This window comes from Aspergillus heteromorphus (assembly GCF_003184545.1).
Source record: "Aspergillus heteromorphus CBS 117.55 chromosome Unknown BO70scaffold_15, whole genome shotgun sequence".
NCBI lineage: Eukaryota > Fungi > Ascomycota > Eurotiomycetes > Eurotiales > Aspergillaceae > Aspergillus > Aspergillus heteromorphus.
Genome location: NW_020290420.1, coordinates 200,149 through 217,276, shown reverse-complemented (window position 1 = coordinate 217,276; position 17,128 = coordinate 200,149). Strand labels below are relative to the sequence as shown.

General features: G+C 56.5%; 6 protein-coding genes across 6 annotated transcripts; 3 read left to right on the top strand and 3 right to left on the bottom strand.

The window, feature by feature from the left end:
* Positions 1-171: 171 nt before the first annotated feature.
* lcl2 lies at positions 172-739 on the bottom strand. The gene is made up of 2 exons (XM_025543396.1): positions 505-739; positions 172-409 (listed from the first exon to the last, which is right to left on the bottom strand). Exons 1-2 carry the CDS (start codon positions 683-685, stop codon positions 216-218), a joined length of 375 nt encoding a protein of 124 aa, XP_025398622.1. The 5' UTR covers positions 686-739; the 3' UTR covers positions 172-215.
* Positions 740-854: 115 nt separating this feature from the next.
* On the top strand, positions 855-2,022 carry BO70DRAFT_362765 (mitochondrial 54S ribosomal protein bL27m). Its single transcript, XM_025543395.1, has one exon. It carries the CDS (start codon positions 900-902, stop codon positions 1,815-1,817), a length of 918 nt encoding a protein of 305 aa, XP_025398621.1. The 5' UTR covers positions 855-899; the 3' UTR covers positions 1,818-2,022.
* A 150-nt stretch (positions 2,023-2,172) lies between these two features.
* BO70DRAFT_371666 (uncharacterized protein) lies at positions 2,173-8,596 on the bottom strand (the record flags this gene model as incomplete). Its single annotated transcript, XM_025544813.1, has 4 exons — positions 2,173-6,486; positions 6,598-6,642; positions 7,199-7,797; positions 7,888-8,596. The coding sequence occupies 4 exons, from the start codon at positions 8,594-8,596 to the stop codon at positions 2,173-2,175; spliced, it is 5,667 nt and encodes a 1,888-aa protein (XP_025398620.1).
* Positions 8,597-9,247: 651 nt separating this feature from the next.
* Positions 9,248-10,017, top strand: BO70DRAFT_362762 (H/ACA ribonucleoprotein complex subunit NOP10). The gene is made up of 5 exons (XM_025543394.1): positions 9,248-9,343; positions 9,401-9,414; positions 9,468-9,579; positions 9,645-9,697; positions 9,762-10,017. The coding sequence occupies exons 2-5, from the start codon at positions 9,402-9,404 to the stop codon at positions 9,782-9,784; spliced, it is 201 nt and encodes a 66-aa protein (XP_025398619.1). The 5' UTR covers positions 9,248-9,343; position 9,401; the 3' UTR covers positions 9,785-10,017.
* BO70DRAFT_51130 (rRNA-binding endoribonuclease) lies at positions 9,960-11,647 on the bottom strand. Its single transcript, XM_025548504.1, has 2 exons — positions 10,672-11,647; positions 9,960-10,618 (listed from the first exon to the last, which is right to left on the bottom strand). The coding sequence occupies exons 1-2, from the start codon at positions 11,458-11,460 to the stop codon at positions 10,106-10,108; spliced, it is 1,302 nt and encodes a 433-aa protein (XP_025398618.1). The 5' UTR covers positions 11,461-11,647; the 3' UTR covers positions 9,960-10,105.
* A 3,537-nt stretch (positions 11,648-15,184) lies between these two features.
* BO70DRAFT_397077 (uncharacterized protein) lies at positions 15,185-16,660 on the top strand (the record flags this gene model as incomplete). Its single annotated transcript, XM_025546668.1, has 5 exons — positions 15,185-15,379; positions 15,435-15,539; positions 15,595-15,968; positions 16,014-16,081; positions 16,134-16,660. The coding sequence occupies 5 exons, from the start codon at positions 15,185-15,187 to the stop codon at positions 16,658-16,660; spliced, it is 1,269 nt and encodes a 422-aa protein (XP_025398617.1).
* Between the last annotated feature and the right edge of the window lie 468 nt (positions 16,661-17,128).

Below are 17,128 nucleotides of genomic sequence, written 5' to 3'. Positions count from 1 at the left end.
GCGCCGTGCTCATGTCTCCATCACACAGCTGACATATATTGAACGAGTCGATCGATATCCTCGGGCATCTCCATCCACAGGTATCCCATATGCAACGAGACGTAACCCAGTAATCCAGTCCCACATCTGTATTAACATCCACCATCCATCCAATAAACAAAACACCACCAACCCCCCCCCCCCCATCACTAGTATGAACACCCCTCAAGCCTCAATCACAACAGTCCCTTCCGCGCCAACTCGACCTTCCGTGCCGTCTCGCCCTCCTTATACCCTCCCTTCGAAACACAGATCGCACTCCCCTCGCCGAGCTCGATCTTCTCCTCCACGTCGGGGTGGGGACACGGACAATGGTGCGGGAAATGGACGCATGCGAGAGTGCCGGGACAGAGGTATTTGTCGCAGATAGCTAGTAGGTAGGTGATAGAGTTAGCATCTTCCATTTCCCCAGTACCACAGCCCCCTCCCCTCCTGCAAGAGCATCTCCCTTATATGCGAACTCACCCGAATCCCACTGGCCCCGATACCGCGAACTATCACTGGGGACATTCTGCGCCTGCTGCTGTCGGCCCTGATGGCCTCCGCCGCCACCACCGCCGAACATATGCTCGAAGAACTGGAACTGGGCATTCGCGACCGAAGCGAGGAGGAGGAGGGCCCCGAGGAGCCTGATCCAGGAGAACATGGCGAGTAGATAGATCAACTGTTCCCGAAGCAATCCGACAGAAGCAGATGTGTGTGCAGCGTCACCCGGTCCCATAGACAGTCCCGGCCATCTGGCCGTTCCGGCACGTGACCCGCAGCCGCCAAGCCCATCTCCGGGCGCGCGAAAAAAAAGGCCGTCCAAACCTCACCTCCGATCCAGTTCCCCATCCACATCCCACGCAAAGCAGAACGCCATGTTCCAACCCCGTCTCCTAGCGCCCCTCCGGGCCCTAGAACGAGGCCTCCCGACCCTCCGCAAAGCCCACCACAGCACCACAGCCACGGCCTCTCTCCTCCGGCCCCGGACCACCATCACCTCCATCCCAACAACCAGAACCACAACAACCTCCCTCCTCACCTCCGCCCGCACCACCCCCTCGATCTCGATAACCTCCTTCCCCCTGCAACCAGCCTCCATCTCCCTCTCTCAAATCCAGATCCGCCACGCCTCGCACGCCACCCAAGGTGCCGCCAACCGCCACTCCCGCGATCCGGCCGGAAAACGCCTCGGCGCGAAGCGCGCCGGCGGCGAATACGTGGTGCCCGGATGCATCATCTTCAAGCAGCGCGGCACGAAATGGTTCCCCGGCGAGAACTGCGCCATGGGCCGCGACCACACCATCTACGCGAGTGAGGCCGGCTATGTGCGGTATTACCTGGATAAGGAGCGGCATCCGGATCGGAAGTTTATTGGGGTCGTGTTTGAGAAGGAGGGTGTGCTGCCCGTGCCGAGGAATGCGCCCACTCGGAGGAGATTGGGGAGGGTGGCGGTGAAGTTTGAGCCCGAGCTGGAAGTCCAGGGTGAGAGTACTGGGAAGACGGGGGATCTGGTGGCCGAGGTGAATGTGGGTGCCCAGGGTGAGGGCGAGGGTGTGGTTGTGGGGAGTGTCGAGGCGGAGAAGGCCGGTGATGGGTTGCAGCTTCGTCCGGGTTATATGTATCGTGAGGCGAATTGGGTGATTGGAAGAGCCGCGGAGAAGGCGGGCATCACGGCCAAGCCATTTGATCGGGGTAATCGGTGGTTGGCGTGGAGGAAGAGACAGGCTAGGGCTGATAAGGCGGCCCAGTTGAAGAGTTTGAAGGGTAAGAAGAAGAAGAAGGGTGGGAAATAGAGTATGATAGAGGAGATGGGGTGAGCTGTCTGTTGGCAAGGTTCGGATCTGCTATGTATGACCTTGTTGTGATATTGTTATGGGTTTTAGGATGTTTCTCTGTCAGTTGTATGTATGTATGTATTATAAGATAAGACGTTTACTACTACTCTCTTTCGTTGGACGTGCATGGACAATATGGGAGGCAATCGTAGAAGCAAGCTATTCAAGGGGTATATTGCTGTTGCTATCTCAATTTCGCAAAGTTATCACAGCATCAAGTCCCTTCCTCATTATCGTAGATATATATCCCTTCACATACGCCATAGCTAGATCAGCCAACGCTAAGCCCGTGCTACATTCAGCAAATGCCAGGTCATTGGTCAAACAATCTCCCCAGAATCAGACTCTGGCAGAGAAACTCATTACCCACAATCTTGACATTGGTGTCCAGCCCCAGATCATTGCCGCTCGTGGACTCGGTCAGCCGGGACCGCTTCCGCTTCCTCGAGCCAGCCAGAGACGAGCCCGATGTCACGGCCTTCGCGCACAATCGATCATCCTCGTCGACGTAGACCCAGTCCCAGCCGCTGCCGTCGGTAGACCCGTCTGCCTGATTGCCCAGAATGGCCCGCACGGTCTTGAGATCGGACACGCGCTCGATCCGGGATGCGCCGAGCGCGTACGTCAGGAAGAGGTATGCCTTTCTTTTCTCCTCGTCGGTCCGGCCGCTGCGTCCGGTGACCAGGAGCACGGACTGTCCGCTCAGGAGATTCGGACGGCCAGCGATCGTCTCCGAGAAGCGGGCCTCTGTCGCCGGGTAGGGCGCGAGGAATCTGGATTTGGTTGCCCCGTTCAGGTATGTGGATTCTCCGGCCGGGAGGAGGTAAAGCTCCCAGCTGAGGATCTGTCGTTTCGCGACACAGTCCTCGATCCAGCGGTCTGAGAGGCACGGAAGATTAAGCGCCAGGGCTTGCATGTACTTTGACCGACGGGAGTGTCTGTCGGCGATGAGGCAGGCAAACCCCACGTCCGCAGCACCGCTGGTTAGCCGAAGGTAGCCATCTTGGGCGGCGGTGCTAGAGACGGCTGATTTGGTGGGCGTGGCCACGGGTGCGTTCACGGGCAATTCGAACAGTTCGTTGAACCCATCCTCCAGGATACGACCATCATTCTCCAGGATCATCTTCGCAACGCGCGACTTGGCACTGTTGTTGTCTCCGTACGACACTGCAAAGACCATACCGGCGAACAGCCCGGTGGATAAACGGATACTGCGGGATAGCCGAGCACCTGGAGATATCGGCGTGGAGTATCTATCGGCGGGGGTCTGGAGTCGACTCTCCGGAGGCACAGGTCCAGAGTCGTAGCTGAAGCCCCGATCTTTCAGCCGATTCCATAGAATTGTGTCAAGGTAGATGCGCGAGATAGGCACGGTGATCTTGGCTTCCGTGACAGCAAGCCCGGCACTTGGGAGGCTCTTGCGCTGCTTCGGGGTCAGGATCACGGCTGAGTACCCGTACACATCAGTCATCGGAATGGCCCCGTTAGCAGCCCCCTGCTCGATATCCTCCATACTGAGCTTGTTGCTGAAGCCCGAGATGATGTGTGTCACCTTGGGGACGTTCGGCATGTCCACTTTCACGCCGTCGCCAACACGTAACTCAAGTCTTTTCACTGCCCCGGTGGGTATCTCGATAGGGGTGCTCTCTTCAAATTTGACCAGGTACCGCGACTGTTGAGTCCCAAACGGCTTTCCAAAGCACGTTGCAGGATAGTATGCCCGCTTCGGTCCGCTCCATGGCGCAAGAACCTGGTTGACAGCGATAGGAGTATTATCGTGATTGACTGCAGGCGGGGCGGTAGGCTCGGCAGCAGGGTAGACAGGATGGACGGCAGGATAGACGGTAGGCTGAACTTGAGGCTGGACTGGAGGCTGGACTGGAGGCTGAACCCTGGGCGTTCCTGTAACAGGTTCATCCTCAGCCGCGATCTCAGTTGAGCCAGTTCCATTGGCATCACTCCGTAGCTCAGGCACATGGCTAGCCGCTCGATTACTGTGCATGGCAGGCACCTCATGAGCCAGTTCGGGTTGCTCATTTTCAACATATTGCCGTCCAACTGGGCGAGAACGAGGCAGAAGCTTGGATCTTTCTCTGCGCGAAACATGATACTGAGGAGTATCATCCATATCCCACACGCTCTCTGCTCTCCTAGGTTTCGATCGTCTCTGGAACGTCGACGGAGGTTTGGTCTGTGACTCTGCTGGCTCCACCTCGGTTATGGTTGGCATCTCCTTATCCTGGTGCTGTGAGAAGTGAGCCATTGGGCGAGGCGTAACGGGAAGAACAGGATCAGAAGCGTAAACACTTTGACCATCATTACCACGGCGCTTTTTCCTTGGTGGCGCGGGAGACATGGCAACTGCTGACCGAAACTCGCGATCATCGGCAGACAGAATGTTAATGTCAAGGTTAAAGGATCCGGCTCCTATTCTGGGTGAATCATCGGCTGCGATCTCCGTCAGTGCCCGGCGCTGTCTGCCACTTGGGCTAGAAAGTATTTTCGATTGGTGGAACGGAGAGGGCTTCACAGGCGAAGAACTATCTGTCATAATCGGATGGGAAGGCCCCCGTTCATGCGCATCCACGTAGACGGGCGGTAGATCGTCGTCTTCCTGATCCGCTGTGTCTTTCAGCTCATTGGGCCAACCTGGGTGACCCAGGCGGCTGGGACTGGTTTCGGGTATGCTCGTCATAGGGATCACATCTGCGAAGCTCCTTGGGGCGACAGGCGTTTCGGCGACACGCGAGGGCATCGACGATGACTTCTCTCGAGAATCGCGAGTCGAGGATCTGTCAGCTATGTCGGCAGGTCTTTGGAGGGTTGAGTTGCTCGACTTGATCTCGCGAGCTGAAGCCCTTGGTGTCGGGGAGCGGCATGGACTGCCCGCGTCTGACCCAGGCTGGCTGGCAGCGTTGGCATCACCAAGTTCAAATCTTTTACCGCGTTGAGACCCCGGGGGAGAAGAGCGTATACGGACTTGCTTTGTGGGGGATGAAGTGATCCTTTCCACATCAGACGAAGGGTCTATTTGCATCTTCGAGCCAGGATGACGTGTGCCCCCCCTATCCCACTGTTCGGTGTCATCATTACCTCTGTCCTTACGTCCAGGAGAGCGCTGGGAATCCTTCACAACCGAAATCTGTGATGACCGGCTTGTGGCAGGCAGGTGTTCATCCGGCACAATACTGCGAGAACGTAGACGTGACTCTCTGTGTTCTCCTATCTCCTCTCTGTCGCTAGAATACGGGCTCTGTAGGGCAAGAGCTTGAGATAGACGGTCATGCGCACTACTGGTAGCTGCAATTGTAGTGGCTGGGTCGTGGCAATTTTCCTTATCTTCCTCGGTCGAACTGGGCTGAGACTGTGAGAAAGGCTGTTCCAAGTCATCCTCCAGCTCCTGTTCCGTCTCCTCCTCGCTGAGAACCACAGGGTGGGTGCCAAGCTCTTGGTCGCCACCGTCTTCAACAAGCCCACCAGTCCATTCCGGCCCCTCTGACGCCTTGACTGCAGAGTCTGTCGCTGTGCTCGTCTGCCCTTCCCGCCGACTGGCCGGTCTTGCAGGCGCCGTGCATGCAATAAGCTGCGCATCAGCCTCCTCATCGACCAACCTACGCCGCCTCATACGCTCGACGAAGCTGGGCTCCTTATCGAATTCCTCGTCACTCTGGTCGGAGTAGATATGGTCCGCCGAACGTGTCATCCTTTCATGGAAATCCTGATCCCGATTTGCCTGCGACTCCTGCATGCTGATATAGTTCAGTCGATGTGCGGACGCGTTCTGCGGGAAGGTTGCGGCAAGACGGTTGTACGGAGAGGAGAGGGTTGTAGCAAGCGGATGAGTCTGGATGGGAATATTGGGCGATGGCCGGTCCGAAGTGAGGTCAGGATGATGTGCATGCACCAACGGTGACGATGGTGCCTGGGTTGCTCTGAAAACCTGGCTCAACGCCATGATCCCGCCACTTGAACCAATATCCGCTGCGAGGGGATTCCGCGAAGCTGAGGGGGACACGGTAGCGAGGCCATCCGAATGAGCACGCTTCACCGCTGTGACAGGCGTCTTGGTCAAAAAGCGCTGCGATTCGGGGAACAGGTTCGACTGGTAGACCATGGGCGAAGATTCCCCCAGCTTGGAGCTGCTCTGGTCGTCGTCCAGGTCATCCGCCTCCGCGTTGACGCCATCGGTGTGTATATCCTCGTAGCCAGACAGTAGATCGAGATGGCCGCTATCACCCTCGTGAAAGGTCATCAATGATGCCTGCCCCCCCAAGTTGTTATCCGGGGCGTTCTCCGCCGCGTCATAGTTTTTCTTGATGAGCTCGTCGAGCACGGACTGGGAGATGACCTGCGTATCGGAAGGGGCAGATTCCGCCGACATTTTCCCCGACGGTGCTGCACCGGCAGCAAGACGGTTTCGAGAACGGGATTTAGAGGACGTCGGAGTCGGATCTATCGCACTTGGGGCATTCTGTGGTCGTGTGGGTGAGCGAGAGGACGACAGGCCGCGGCAAGGCTGGGACGGGGACTTTTGAGCGTCCGGGGCAGCAACGGGCGACGGTGAACTTCGCTGGGCGTCCTGCTCATGAAAGAAATCCTGGACGATCTCTGGGCCATTGACGGCCAGCTGTGATGGGGCTGATTCCTGGGGGGCAAGCAGACAGAAGGTGTTAGTAGCATCACTTGGTACGATCGAATCGAATCGAGCCGATCAGGGACTCCGCCACCCGTCACTCACTAGGCCCAACGCGACGCGTTGCAGCTTCGCGATGTCGAGACTGTCCTGAGTCTCCATGATGATCCCTATCACTCCGTGGGTTGCGTGGCACCCTGCAGGCGATAGCTCATAGTTCACACGCCCTCACACCGGAACCGGGGGTCCGTCCGTGAGGTCACTGGCAGAGAAGGAGGACTCAACTTCCTCCCTTTGGGTTCGGGAACCACAAAACGCGAAACGCGTGCCTCACGTGACTCCCACCCATCCAATATGACCGCTCTGGGACTAGAACGGGAGGGACATCGACATGGACATGAGCATCACCAGATATCAAGAACTAGATACGGGCTATTTGTACTGGGACCAATTGTCCGCTTTAGACACAGTGCATCAAGCAGGCACAGGAAGAGGGTAGTGTTGCATTCATCACACCGTGAGATCAGATCACGAGGTTGGCGACAGGAGCATGGTTACATATACTAGTAGTTACAGTGGGCCAGTGCATTGCGTCTTTCACAAGGCAAGCCCGAGCTCAAGAGATATGCTGCGGGTATTGTACAGGAAGGTGAACGGGTGCACATGGTCAGTCCCGCATCCGATTGGGGACCCATCGTCGGATCACCATCTCTCGGACTCTGTACCGAGCCAGCATGGCCCCAATATCCTCCTCAGACGGGGTGTCCAGCTCGTAGGAGGTGGGTGGTGGCACTTCCACGTAGCAAACCACCAAGCTCTTCTTCACCTGCGCCTGGACCCGGTTGACGCAGTGCAGCCACCACCAGCTGCGCGCTTGTTTCTCTGCACAGTGCGCCCTGCGGTCTGCCGTCGCCGACCAGTAGGGATGTTCGTAGGCTGGGATGACCACAACTGCAAACTCGGCATGGGAGAAGACGGGCCCGCGGTTGTAGAGGATGTAGTCCACACCGAACTTCACGCCGGAGCGCACAACCCACCCCAGGGACCGGAAGTGGTGGTACACAACATATGATATCATGAAGGAATCATCCGGCGTCAGATCAGCGGACGGGTCGCGAGGGGGGAAGTACGAGTGTTGACAGAAGAGCGGGAGCAGGGAGGACGTGGAAATGACTTCCTTCCGCGAGTCGTCTAGAACACGCAGGGCCCCGAGCCCGTATACGAGAAAGAATGCCTCCTCGCGGGACAGTTGGAGATGCTCTTCATTATTCAGAACAGGCTCCTCTTCGGGTTCACGTTCGAGAGCTGGCGTCTCGGGCAGAGTCAGGATGGCTGAATCTGAAACGAACTCTTTTGCCTGGACTACAGGGGAAAATCGCACGGTCTTGCCGCCACTGGGGGACCGTTTCCCGGGACCGGGGGCGTGTGCCTTGCCGTCTTGTGCCACCGAGCGCTGTGACTCAAGGAGCTTGGCTTCTCTAGCCTTCCTGAGCGAGAACTTCTCCGTAGCAGGTATCGTGCCGTCGGGAACACCGTTTGGGGTTGGCGAGAGGGACTGCTCGACTGGCGTCGCGCCGCCTTCCCTGGCCGCCGCCTCGGCCTTGAGTCTCTCCTCAATGGCAAGCTTTTCCATCCTTGCTCGCTCCAGTTTCAATTCGCGGCGTTCAGTCCGCCGCTGTCGTGTGACCTCCTCGCTGGTCACCCCCCCGAGAAGCCCGCGCCTCTTCTTCTCTCGTTCCAGCCAGCTCGGCTCACTTCGACTCAGGGTTCCCTTGCCGAAGAAGCCCATCTCCCAGAGCGCTTTGATCGCCTTCGGGTCCGTGACATGGACGGAGGAGGTAGCGGAGTCAAAGTAGGCGGAGTGGATTTCGCGATGAGGGGGGGCAATGAAGAACGTCAGGTAGGAGAGCAGGACGCTGACGAGCGAGAGAGGGTTGTGGGGGATCAGTGGAGGGAGCGGATGCACTTCGACGGGGAAAGGGAAGCGATGGATGTGTCTGTAGTTGGGCCTCGAAGGCCGCGGACGGCGAGCCGGAGAGGCATGATTCGGCGTGGAGGGAGCCTCCGGCGCAGGACTAGAGATGGGTTGGGAGGGAAAAGCCATATTTAAGATAGAGAAGAAAAGTTGTATTGATTTCGAAGTCTAACTACCGGGGGAAGAGTCAGCAGGAACTCTTCAATTACTAAGTAAAGAAGCCGTCCCCATCCGCCCCAGAAGCAAATGCAGTCATTGTTTTTTCTCCTCAGATACCGTTGTAGTCAATCTAAAGCCTCATCGACAACAGCGAGAAATCAAAGTGCCATTGCCTAAGCTTAGCTTAGATAGTTATCATCACCGGAGAAAACAATGAGAGCCAAGCGCTTCCAGCAAGACCGACGAAGCCGACGAAGCTGCTGGCTGAAGCTTACCCGAATCTGGGTTGAGATCAGGGCAGAATCCACGCGGGGCAAGAGACCTCAGTAGTGCGTGCATTCATTAAATACAAGAGGTCAATTAGCACGAGGACTGTCTCTCAAGTCAAGTCAAGTCAAGTCATGTTGCAATGCGGGATATAGATGCGCATCATCATCGACATCCTAAGCACAGCACATCCTGAGAATGTTGAGTGTGGGTTGGTTGCGGAAGAAAGAAAAAAGCCGTCGGCCTCGCTTGGGCAGCTTTAAATGGGGGGGGGATGGTGACTAAGCCGGTCCCTGGCCCGAGCGTCGCTTTCCGCCAAAAATTTCCTGCGGGCCGTCGGACTCCATCAAGTTCAGCGAGTGGAATCGACAAGAGAAGCCGGAATTCTTCGCATCGCATCAGCCAGCCCCCTCCTTTCGTAGTCAGGTCCAGTCGACAACTAATCATCATGTGAGTCTGCCTACTTCCGCTTTGCTATCTACCAGCGGGTGCTAATCGTCATTGCAGCATGCATCTTATGTGTAGGTCTCCGCAGTCGCACGCATCGATCGGTCACAACTAACGCAGAATCAAGACACCTTGGGCCCCGATGGCAAGCGGGTTTACACCCTGAAGAAGGTCCTCGAAGGCACCGTCACTAAGAGTGCCCACCCGGCTCGTTTCTCGCCCGACGACAAGTACTCCCGGTAGGTTCTTTTGCCCCGACTCAGAACGACTTGGAGACCGCGGGGCTAACGATGGTTGATAACAGGCACCGTGTCACCCTCAAGAAGAGATACGGTCTGCTTCTGACCCAGCAAGCCGGTATGCACTATCCGAAACCACCCTTGGACACCTCCCCGTGGACATGGCTGACAGTAGAGTACAGACAAGGAGGCTGCCAAGCTGTAAGAGGCTGGTTGATGGAATCACACGAATGAGATAAAAAGGTGCTTTCGAATCATTTACGGCGAATGGTGTTATCTATGGTCTTTGGACGATGAGAAACTTCTGTTTGGTTTCTGTGCGGTGCCTAGGGCCGGGATCTTAGGATGGTCAAATATACCTTCGAAGAAATTTGCTCTATATCCGTTGCCTAGCATATGCTATATGCTCTATAAATTGTTGAATTTCAACCATCATAATCCATCAAAAGCCATAGACAAGAACAGTCATAATTTTGTAAGCCAGACGCCGACCCAAGTTCATGCAAATCGATCGGAAGCCATGTCATTACCGCTTCCTCGAGTTCACGTTTCTGCCCGCTCCCACGCGAATGCGCCCGTTCCTGCTGCGGTCGCCCGTCAGAATGCTGGGCAGGTAGTCCTCGTCCATGAGGTCGTGCTCCTTGCGCATGCGGCGGTTCTGCTCCGCGTTGGCCCGCACGAACTCCTTCTGATCCTCCGCGAGAATCAGCTCCGTTCCCCAGCCGCCTTTGCCACCACCGCCCTTCCACTTTCCGTTGGAGGTGCCGTGGGTGGGCTTGGGGACGCTGAACACATTGCCCCGGTTGTTCCACTGCATGTTCTTCTTCAGGTGCAACTTGAATTGCCCGTTGGCATCGGTCGAGCAGGCGACACGGGTGAGGGTGTCCTTTCCGCAGCGCGGGCAGAACTGCTTCTCCATTTCCCGGGTGGTGGAGAAGCAACCGTGGCAACGCTTGATGAAGGACTTGAGATGACGGACTCGCTGCAGCGTGGAGGTGGACAGCAGGTTCAGGTTCATCTGTAGTAGCACGTTTTGGCACTGGACCACAATCAGCATCTCCTAAAGCACGTGGGGACTGGTGTGACACTCACCGCGAAATCCGTAGTCATGGTCGCAACCTGCATCACCTTGGGCTCGGGCGCCGCAGCGGCGGAGCCGGCATCGTCAAGGGCCTGTCGCTTCTTCAGGTTGGAGGGGGTGATCCAGCCACCGTCAGAGTCATCGTCCTCCTCCTCCTCGGGGGCCAGTTCCTCTGTCTCTGCCTCTGCGGGGGTCTCCTCGGGAGTCTCCTGGGGAGCCTCGGGAGTTTCGGTCTCCTGCGGGCCTGCCTCTTCGTCTTTCTTGTCTTCCAGGCTGGCGCTGTTCAAGTCCTCAGCGACAGCATCCACCTCAGTGCCCTCCGCCTTGGTCTCTTCCTTGGTCTCCCCCGCAGATGCGGCTTCGCCCTCACCCTCCGTCTCCGCCGCCGCCGCCGCCGCCTCCTCCTTCACGGGGGGCTTTCCGTTCACGCGCTTCTGTCCGGGCACACTCCTCAATCTCCAGTCGCCCCCGTTTCTCTCACACTCCACCTCGTAGGCCAGCGCCAGCACCTCGATATCGGTTTTACTCAGCACGGCGCGATCACCGGTCTTGCGGGAGAACTCGCTGATGACGCTCACGCTCTTCGGGGAGGGGGTGCGCTGCTTCAGGAAGGGGAGATAGAGGGTCTCGACGCGCTGGCGGGCGGCGGGGTCGCGAATTTCGTTGACGACGGAGGGGGTGATGAGCAGCTCCTCGCATTGTGTGAGGAGGGTGGAGAGCGGCGGGGTATTCTTGAGGATGGGACCGGCGTCAAGCACGATGGTGTGGACGGGCTTGGGGGGGGGCGTGGAGTCCGCCATTTTGACGGAAGATTGCAGGACAGTCTCTGCGACGGGTGTCGTAGTTGGGGAGCAGATCTGGTGGGCGAGGGAGTGGGTTCTGAAGCGGAAGTTGTTCGCTGGCAAAAAGGCATCAGGGCATCTGCGATGGGATTTTCAGCTGGTCTGTGCGTTATACTTATCTTAGCGCCCGCTTATCGAGGCAGCAAGGCATCCATCCGGACCGTCGCCAACTGGCCAACTCCACTCCCAGAAGAACAATAAACATTCTTTCTTTCCATTCTTCTTTCCACGGAGCTTTTCAGAAGCTTGACTTCTTCCACAATCAGCCATCCCGCAGCGCACATCATCGCGACTGTCGCCAATGTCGCTCTGGATATTCCAAATCGCCGTCGCATGGCCATGACACGTCCATTCGATCCAATCCGCCACACCTGCCCAGTATGTCTATTGTCTGCAGGATGTCTCTCTCTGTCTCTCTTCCACTTCACCTGTCAAACACATTCCAGTCGCTCTCTTCCCGACTGCCCCCGATTGCCCCCGACTGATTGGATGGGTTCCATCGCCGTCGATCCACGTCCTGGGATCGTCGTTGGCCATATGGCCTGAAAGCCGTTTTTTCTTATTCCTCCTGTTCTCCCTCCCCGTATGCAGGCAACCGACCAGCCAACTGCACTAACTGCTGACCAACCCAACAAACCCAACCAACCGAATGCTGCTCGCCGCTGTTCCAGCTCTCAATGATGTGGCGGCAAACACCCGCGAGGTCTCAATCTCACATGGAGGGGGAAAATAAACGACTCGCCTGACTCACTTGACTCATACTTAGTCTCATATTCAGGAAATTAGCAACCGATCAGGGCCGCGGTGATCAAGCAAAAGTACTTGCATCCGCGGACGGCGTCTTCGTCACTTCGTGTCGGCCCACTCTGGATCAATCAATCGGTGGACCCGGGATGGCAGTCCTGGACGGAGTGGACGGAGAACCCCGTCTGGCTGCAGCAGTGGGCAGGACGAAGTCCTATACGGGAACCATGCGTCTGTCTATCTCCAGTCTAATGCAGCTATCCTCGAGAGCCAGGAATTGGCATGCCGCCAGTGGTGGGCTGGCTGACAGGTACGAAGGGATTTCAAACCCGTCGACAGATTGCTGTGGGTGACGGGAATCTATGGCCATCGTGCATGGCCTACAGACGTCACAGCGGTCGGTGTGCAAAGATTGGATGGGGTTGACCAATGTTTGATTGGCCTGCGGTTGTGATGGAATTGAGATACCAGCTGATGTGCAGAGGAGGAGTCTTCTAGTCATTAAGTATATGCGCGACCCGACGACACCAAGATTGAGCAGCACAGAAGAAGCGCGGCAGGATGAAGACCTCCCACGTGCAGGCTTTTCGCACCCCTACGGCCCATGTCACATACGCGCGACATAATTAATTCCTAATAGCGGGTTATATATAGCAAAGGTCTCCGTTCGACCTGTCCAGACCTCCAGGCTCGCTCCCTGACCACTAGGCAACCGGATGCCTCTTGCTCCTATACTGGCGGCGCTGAGGTGAACTAAGATAGACAAGATATCTGGATCTGGGATCTAACGGCGACCGACCAAGTCACCCGGAGAAACTGTATTTTGGGCATCAGATCCAACCGCCTCGCCATCGATGACTGGTGCGGTTATCGCATCGACTGACAGATTTGGGCCAGTGGGTGACACGATGGTGTTACATGACTCCTGGATGACCGGTGCGAGATCTCTCGATAACCACTCGACGGGCACTCGATGGGCACTCCACCCTGACCAACCCGGGAAAGCGACGCATCGATCAGCCAATGGATATAGCCCTGCGTGGAACTATCGCTGTGGTGGCGGCCATCTCAGGGCGCCAGAGCCGAACGGGCAGCGCCAGCATGTTGCCTGTGCCTCCCCCCAGTCGCCCTAGGCGCGCCCCCTGGCCCAAGTGCCACCGCGACAATGCCCCAACGACCCCCGATTATCATCCAATTCCCTTGATCATTAGACAATAATTTAAACGGTCTGACTCCGATCCTTTCTGTGGTGGGCTGGATTCGGAGGGAAGTTCCGTGTCTGCGTTGCACCGAGAAAAGCAGTCAAATGCGATACATCAAATTTCCCCCTCCTCGTCGGGCGTTTCAACCAAATGATCGCACCAACAACATGCCATAGCCTTCCCACACACTAAGTTAGAGCAATCAATCAAGCTGACTCTGCCTGATTGACAAACGGCACAGTGAGTCGAATGAGCTCACCGTCGAGCTAGCGACACGGCCTTCCGCCTGTACGGTACTTTGACCCCTGCATGTCCGTTATTCGATGTGGCCCCCCACCTCGAAAATCATCTTCAGGAAATCCCAAAAAAAGAAAATGACAGGTCGCGTTTGTCAGTTCGGTGCGCTCAGGGTACTTTGGACGCTGTCCTGCTCCGAACACGAAGTTTTCCCCAAAGGCTCCTGGCCCGGGCGTTGACAGGGGGAACCGGTTCCTGCATCCCTTGCTCTCCTTCCCTATCTACCCCTTCACCAGGCTCAGGTTGGGCGGTTGGAATTGTTTGTGCGACCTAACCAAGCCTTGTTGTGTCCAGGGCGAGAGACCTGATGTTAACCAGGGGCTACCCTTAGGCTATCCTTAGGTCGTCTCCCACTACGCCGTACGGGGGCAACAGTCGGAGATAATCCCTGCCTGCAGCCTGGACTCTGCGCCAGTGACAGCTCCGGCCCCAGGACCCAGGACTCCCTGGCTCCACGATCTGCCGGATGTGCAGACTGTCACTCATCCAGTTGCCCTCGCGCGCAGTGCTGAAGACACATCCGGGCGAGATTCATCTGGTTGAGCCACAGGCAATTGACGCACAGCGTACGCACGCAGCATGCAGCCATTCTGTCAACGCATAGAACAATCCATGTATGTGACCAACCAGAGCAGAGTTTTGGATATATCGTCGATCCATTGGCTTCTCCACTTTGGGTTTCGACTGGATGGTGTTTTTGCTCCATGGCAGTGGAGGCGGTCGTTGATCATCGGCAGTATCATTAGCCCTAGTGACACCAAAGGGCTGGAACTGTCGCTTGGACCTCTCCTATGCATCGAGACGGCCCCAGTCTCTCTCTCCACAGAAGTCAAACGCACAGTACACGGGTGCTATCCAACAGAGCCAGAAAGTCAGGAGGGCAATATAGGCGAGGCACCCAACGTACGTACCTTGTGGTGTCGCTATCTGTCGACCTGAGGTTCTCCCAGGACCAACTGTGGCTCCTCGCTACCATTTGCTGATTTTCAGTCTCCCTTGCTTGCTTTTCCTGCGCTCCCTTTCTCTCCCCATTGGACCCGGCTCCTGTCTTGGGATCGGTCCGCAGATCCGGAGAAGCAATAAGACATGACTGAGGATCTTCACGGGCTCAGTGCTGTTGGTGTATCTCCATCCTTTAATGAGCCTGACCGTTACTGGGTCTCCTAGGTAGGCAGGAAACGCTTATATCCCCATCCTTTCCTCCCCCCTGCAAGTGCCCCCTCACTGACATGCCGGAGAAGGATACACTGCCTGTCGGGGTCACGTAGACCCCAGGACTTATATGCCTGACCTTGCCGGTCCCCGAACCCTGAACTGAGGCCCGTGTACTCGTGAACCCTCGACCACGTTGGACTTGTCCGACTCTCTCGTTTCTCAAGCACAGCAGTCTGAATCTTGGCCGAGCGTGAAACCGCCCAGCCAGTACCTCGGATGCAACCATGGACCCTCACTCTCATTTCGTGCGATCCGACGATGGGCATGGCCCGTATGTGTCCGCCCGAGGCGATCGAGCGTTGGCAACCAGTATCGTCTTCACCAGCCTGGCAACCATTTTCGTGTCCGCTCGTATCTACACGCGGGCCAAATTGATGCGCCGCATGGAGCCCAATGACTGGATGATCTTGCTTGCCTTGGTAGGTGTCTCGGTTCAGCGGCCGTGGGCACTTTGCTAACTGTCTGAAACATCAGTCTCTCTCTTTTGTCTTCATGGGCCTATTCATTGTTGAATCCAGGACTGGAATGGGCATGCACATGGCCGATATTCCTCCGTCCATCCTCACACAGCAGATGAAGGTAAGAGAGCCGCGCCATGAGGAGTGGCACATACTGACGGCGTCTGGTTGAAAAGGCGTTCTGGCTCACCATCCCGTTCTACAACGCCGCATTGCTGCTCGCCAAAGCGTCGATCCTGATGCAGTATTTCCGTGTCTTCCCCACCCGTCGCATGCGTCGCATCTGCTGGGTCATGATCGGCATGCTCGCTACCTATGGCTCCTGGGCGGTCCTGAGCGCCTTTCTCAACTGCATCCCCGTGTCCAAATTCTGGGACCCGACAGTGGAGGGATACTGTTTGAACATGGAAGGCCTGTGGTTCTCGAACGCGTCCATGCACATTGCCACGGACATTGCGATTCTCCTCATCCCCATCCCAGCCATGTGGGGACTGGAGCTGCCGCGGAAACAGAAGATGGCTTTGATATCTATCTTCGCTTTGGGTGGATTGTAAGTACAATGCTCGCCGGAATTGACCATTGCTAACGTCCACAGCGTCTGTGTGACCAGCGTGTGCCGCCTCGTTTCGTTGAAGACGATCGCCGACTCTTCGGACCCTACCTGTACGTTGCCTCTCCCACAGCAGATACAATGCATATGCTAACGTAAAGGCAGACGACAATGTCGGTGCCGCGTCCTGGTCTGCCATCGAATGCAACACCGGAATCATCTGCGCCTGTCTCCCCACCCTGCGGCCTCTGGTGTCGCATTTCCTCCCACACCTGCTCTCGACCTTGAGTGGCGGCCGCACCTATGGCCAGGCCTATGGCCACCCTGCCTCCACCAACAGCCAGACCCCGACCTTCTGGGACGGCAACGGCACCGTCACCACCACGATCACCACAAACATGGAGGATCTGGAGTTCGCGCATTGCCCCGGCGACGCCGACCGCTATCTGACGCTTGTTCCGGGCCACGAGATCGGCGGAAAGGGGAAGCTCATGGTGCGCGAAACCAGCAGCAATGCGGAGGAACTCCACGCGGCGGCGCGGGTCGAGCCTCGCGAAATGGCCCGTTACCTTGATCTACCTACACCCAGTCAGAAGCGTAGGATCTCCACCTTCCTCTTATACTTGCTTATATTATATTATATCCCCGTCACGGGCCACGGCACTATATCCATCCTGCCCCTCGTTCCTTAGGCTTCTTTTCCTTTCGTTGCTTGGCCGTGCTCTTCGGCGTGATTATCTACCTGTCTGTCTGTCTGTCTGTCCTTTCTAGATTCCCTACCGTGGTCTCTCCACCACGACTTGTATATATGATCTTATTATTATCCTCCAAAATGTACTTCTGGTTATGAAACAGGTGAGCTGGTCCATCCCCATCCATCCTAACCACTTCCCATCGGCCCTAATATCTCCAGCTAAAAAGCCTTTAATGCCATTTTCTTACCTTTTTCTTCAAGCCAAATGTTTGTAGATCCAGAATATATAGCGTAGTTGTATCGTATGGTATTGAGTGGAGCACACTCATTCCCTGAATTTGATAACCGCTGTATCGAACGAGAACATATAGTACACGAAAGCGGTTGTGTAGACTTGGTCATTTCGAAGATTTGTGTTGTGGTATCAGGGTAGATGGATGGATGGAGTATAGTATGTGTTTGATAC

Excerpts from the sequence above, each read along its gene's own strand:
- lcl2 (XM_025543396.1), bottom strand. The coding sequence starts at position 685 with ATGTTCTCCTGGATCAGGCTCCTCGGGGCCCTCCTCCTCCTCGCTTCG. Across the intron at positions 410-504 it reads TCGGGGCCAGTGGGATTCGG|CTATCTGCGACAAATACCTC; the intron begins GTGAGTTCGCAT and ends CCTACCTACTAG.
- BO70DRAFT_362765 (XM_025543395.1), top strand. The coding sequence starts at position 900 with ATGTTCCAACCCCGTCTCCTAGCGCCCCTCCGGGCCCTAGAACGAGGC.
- BO70DRAFT_362762 (XM_025543394.1), top strand. Across the intron at positions 9,580-9,644 it reads CCCGACGACAAGTACTCCCG|GCACCGTGTCACCCTCAAGA; the intron begins GTAGGTTCTTTT and ends GGTTGATAACAG. Across the intron at positions 9,698-9,761 it reads GCTTCTGACCCAGCAAGCCG|ACAAGGAGGCTGCCAAGCTG; the intron begins GTATGCACTATC and ends AGTAGAGTACAG.
- BO70DRAFT_51130 (XM_025548504.1), bottom strand. The coding sequence starts at position 11,460 with ATGGCGGACTCCACGCCCCCCCCCAAGCCCGTCCACACCATCGTGCTT. Across the intron at positions 10,619-10,671 it reads CCATGACTACGGATTTCGCG|TGCCAAAACGTGCTACTACA; the intron begins GTGAGTGTCACA and ends ATTGTGGTCCAG.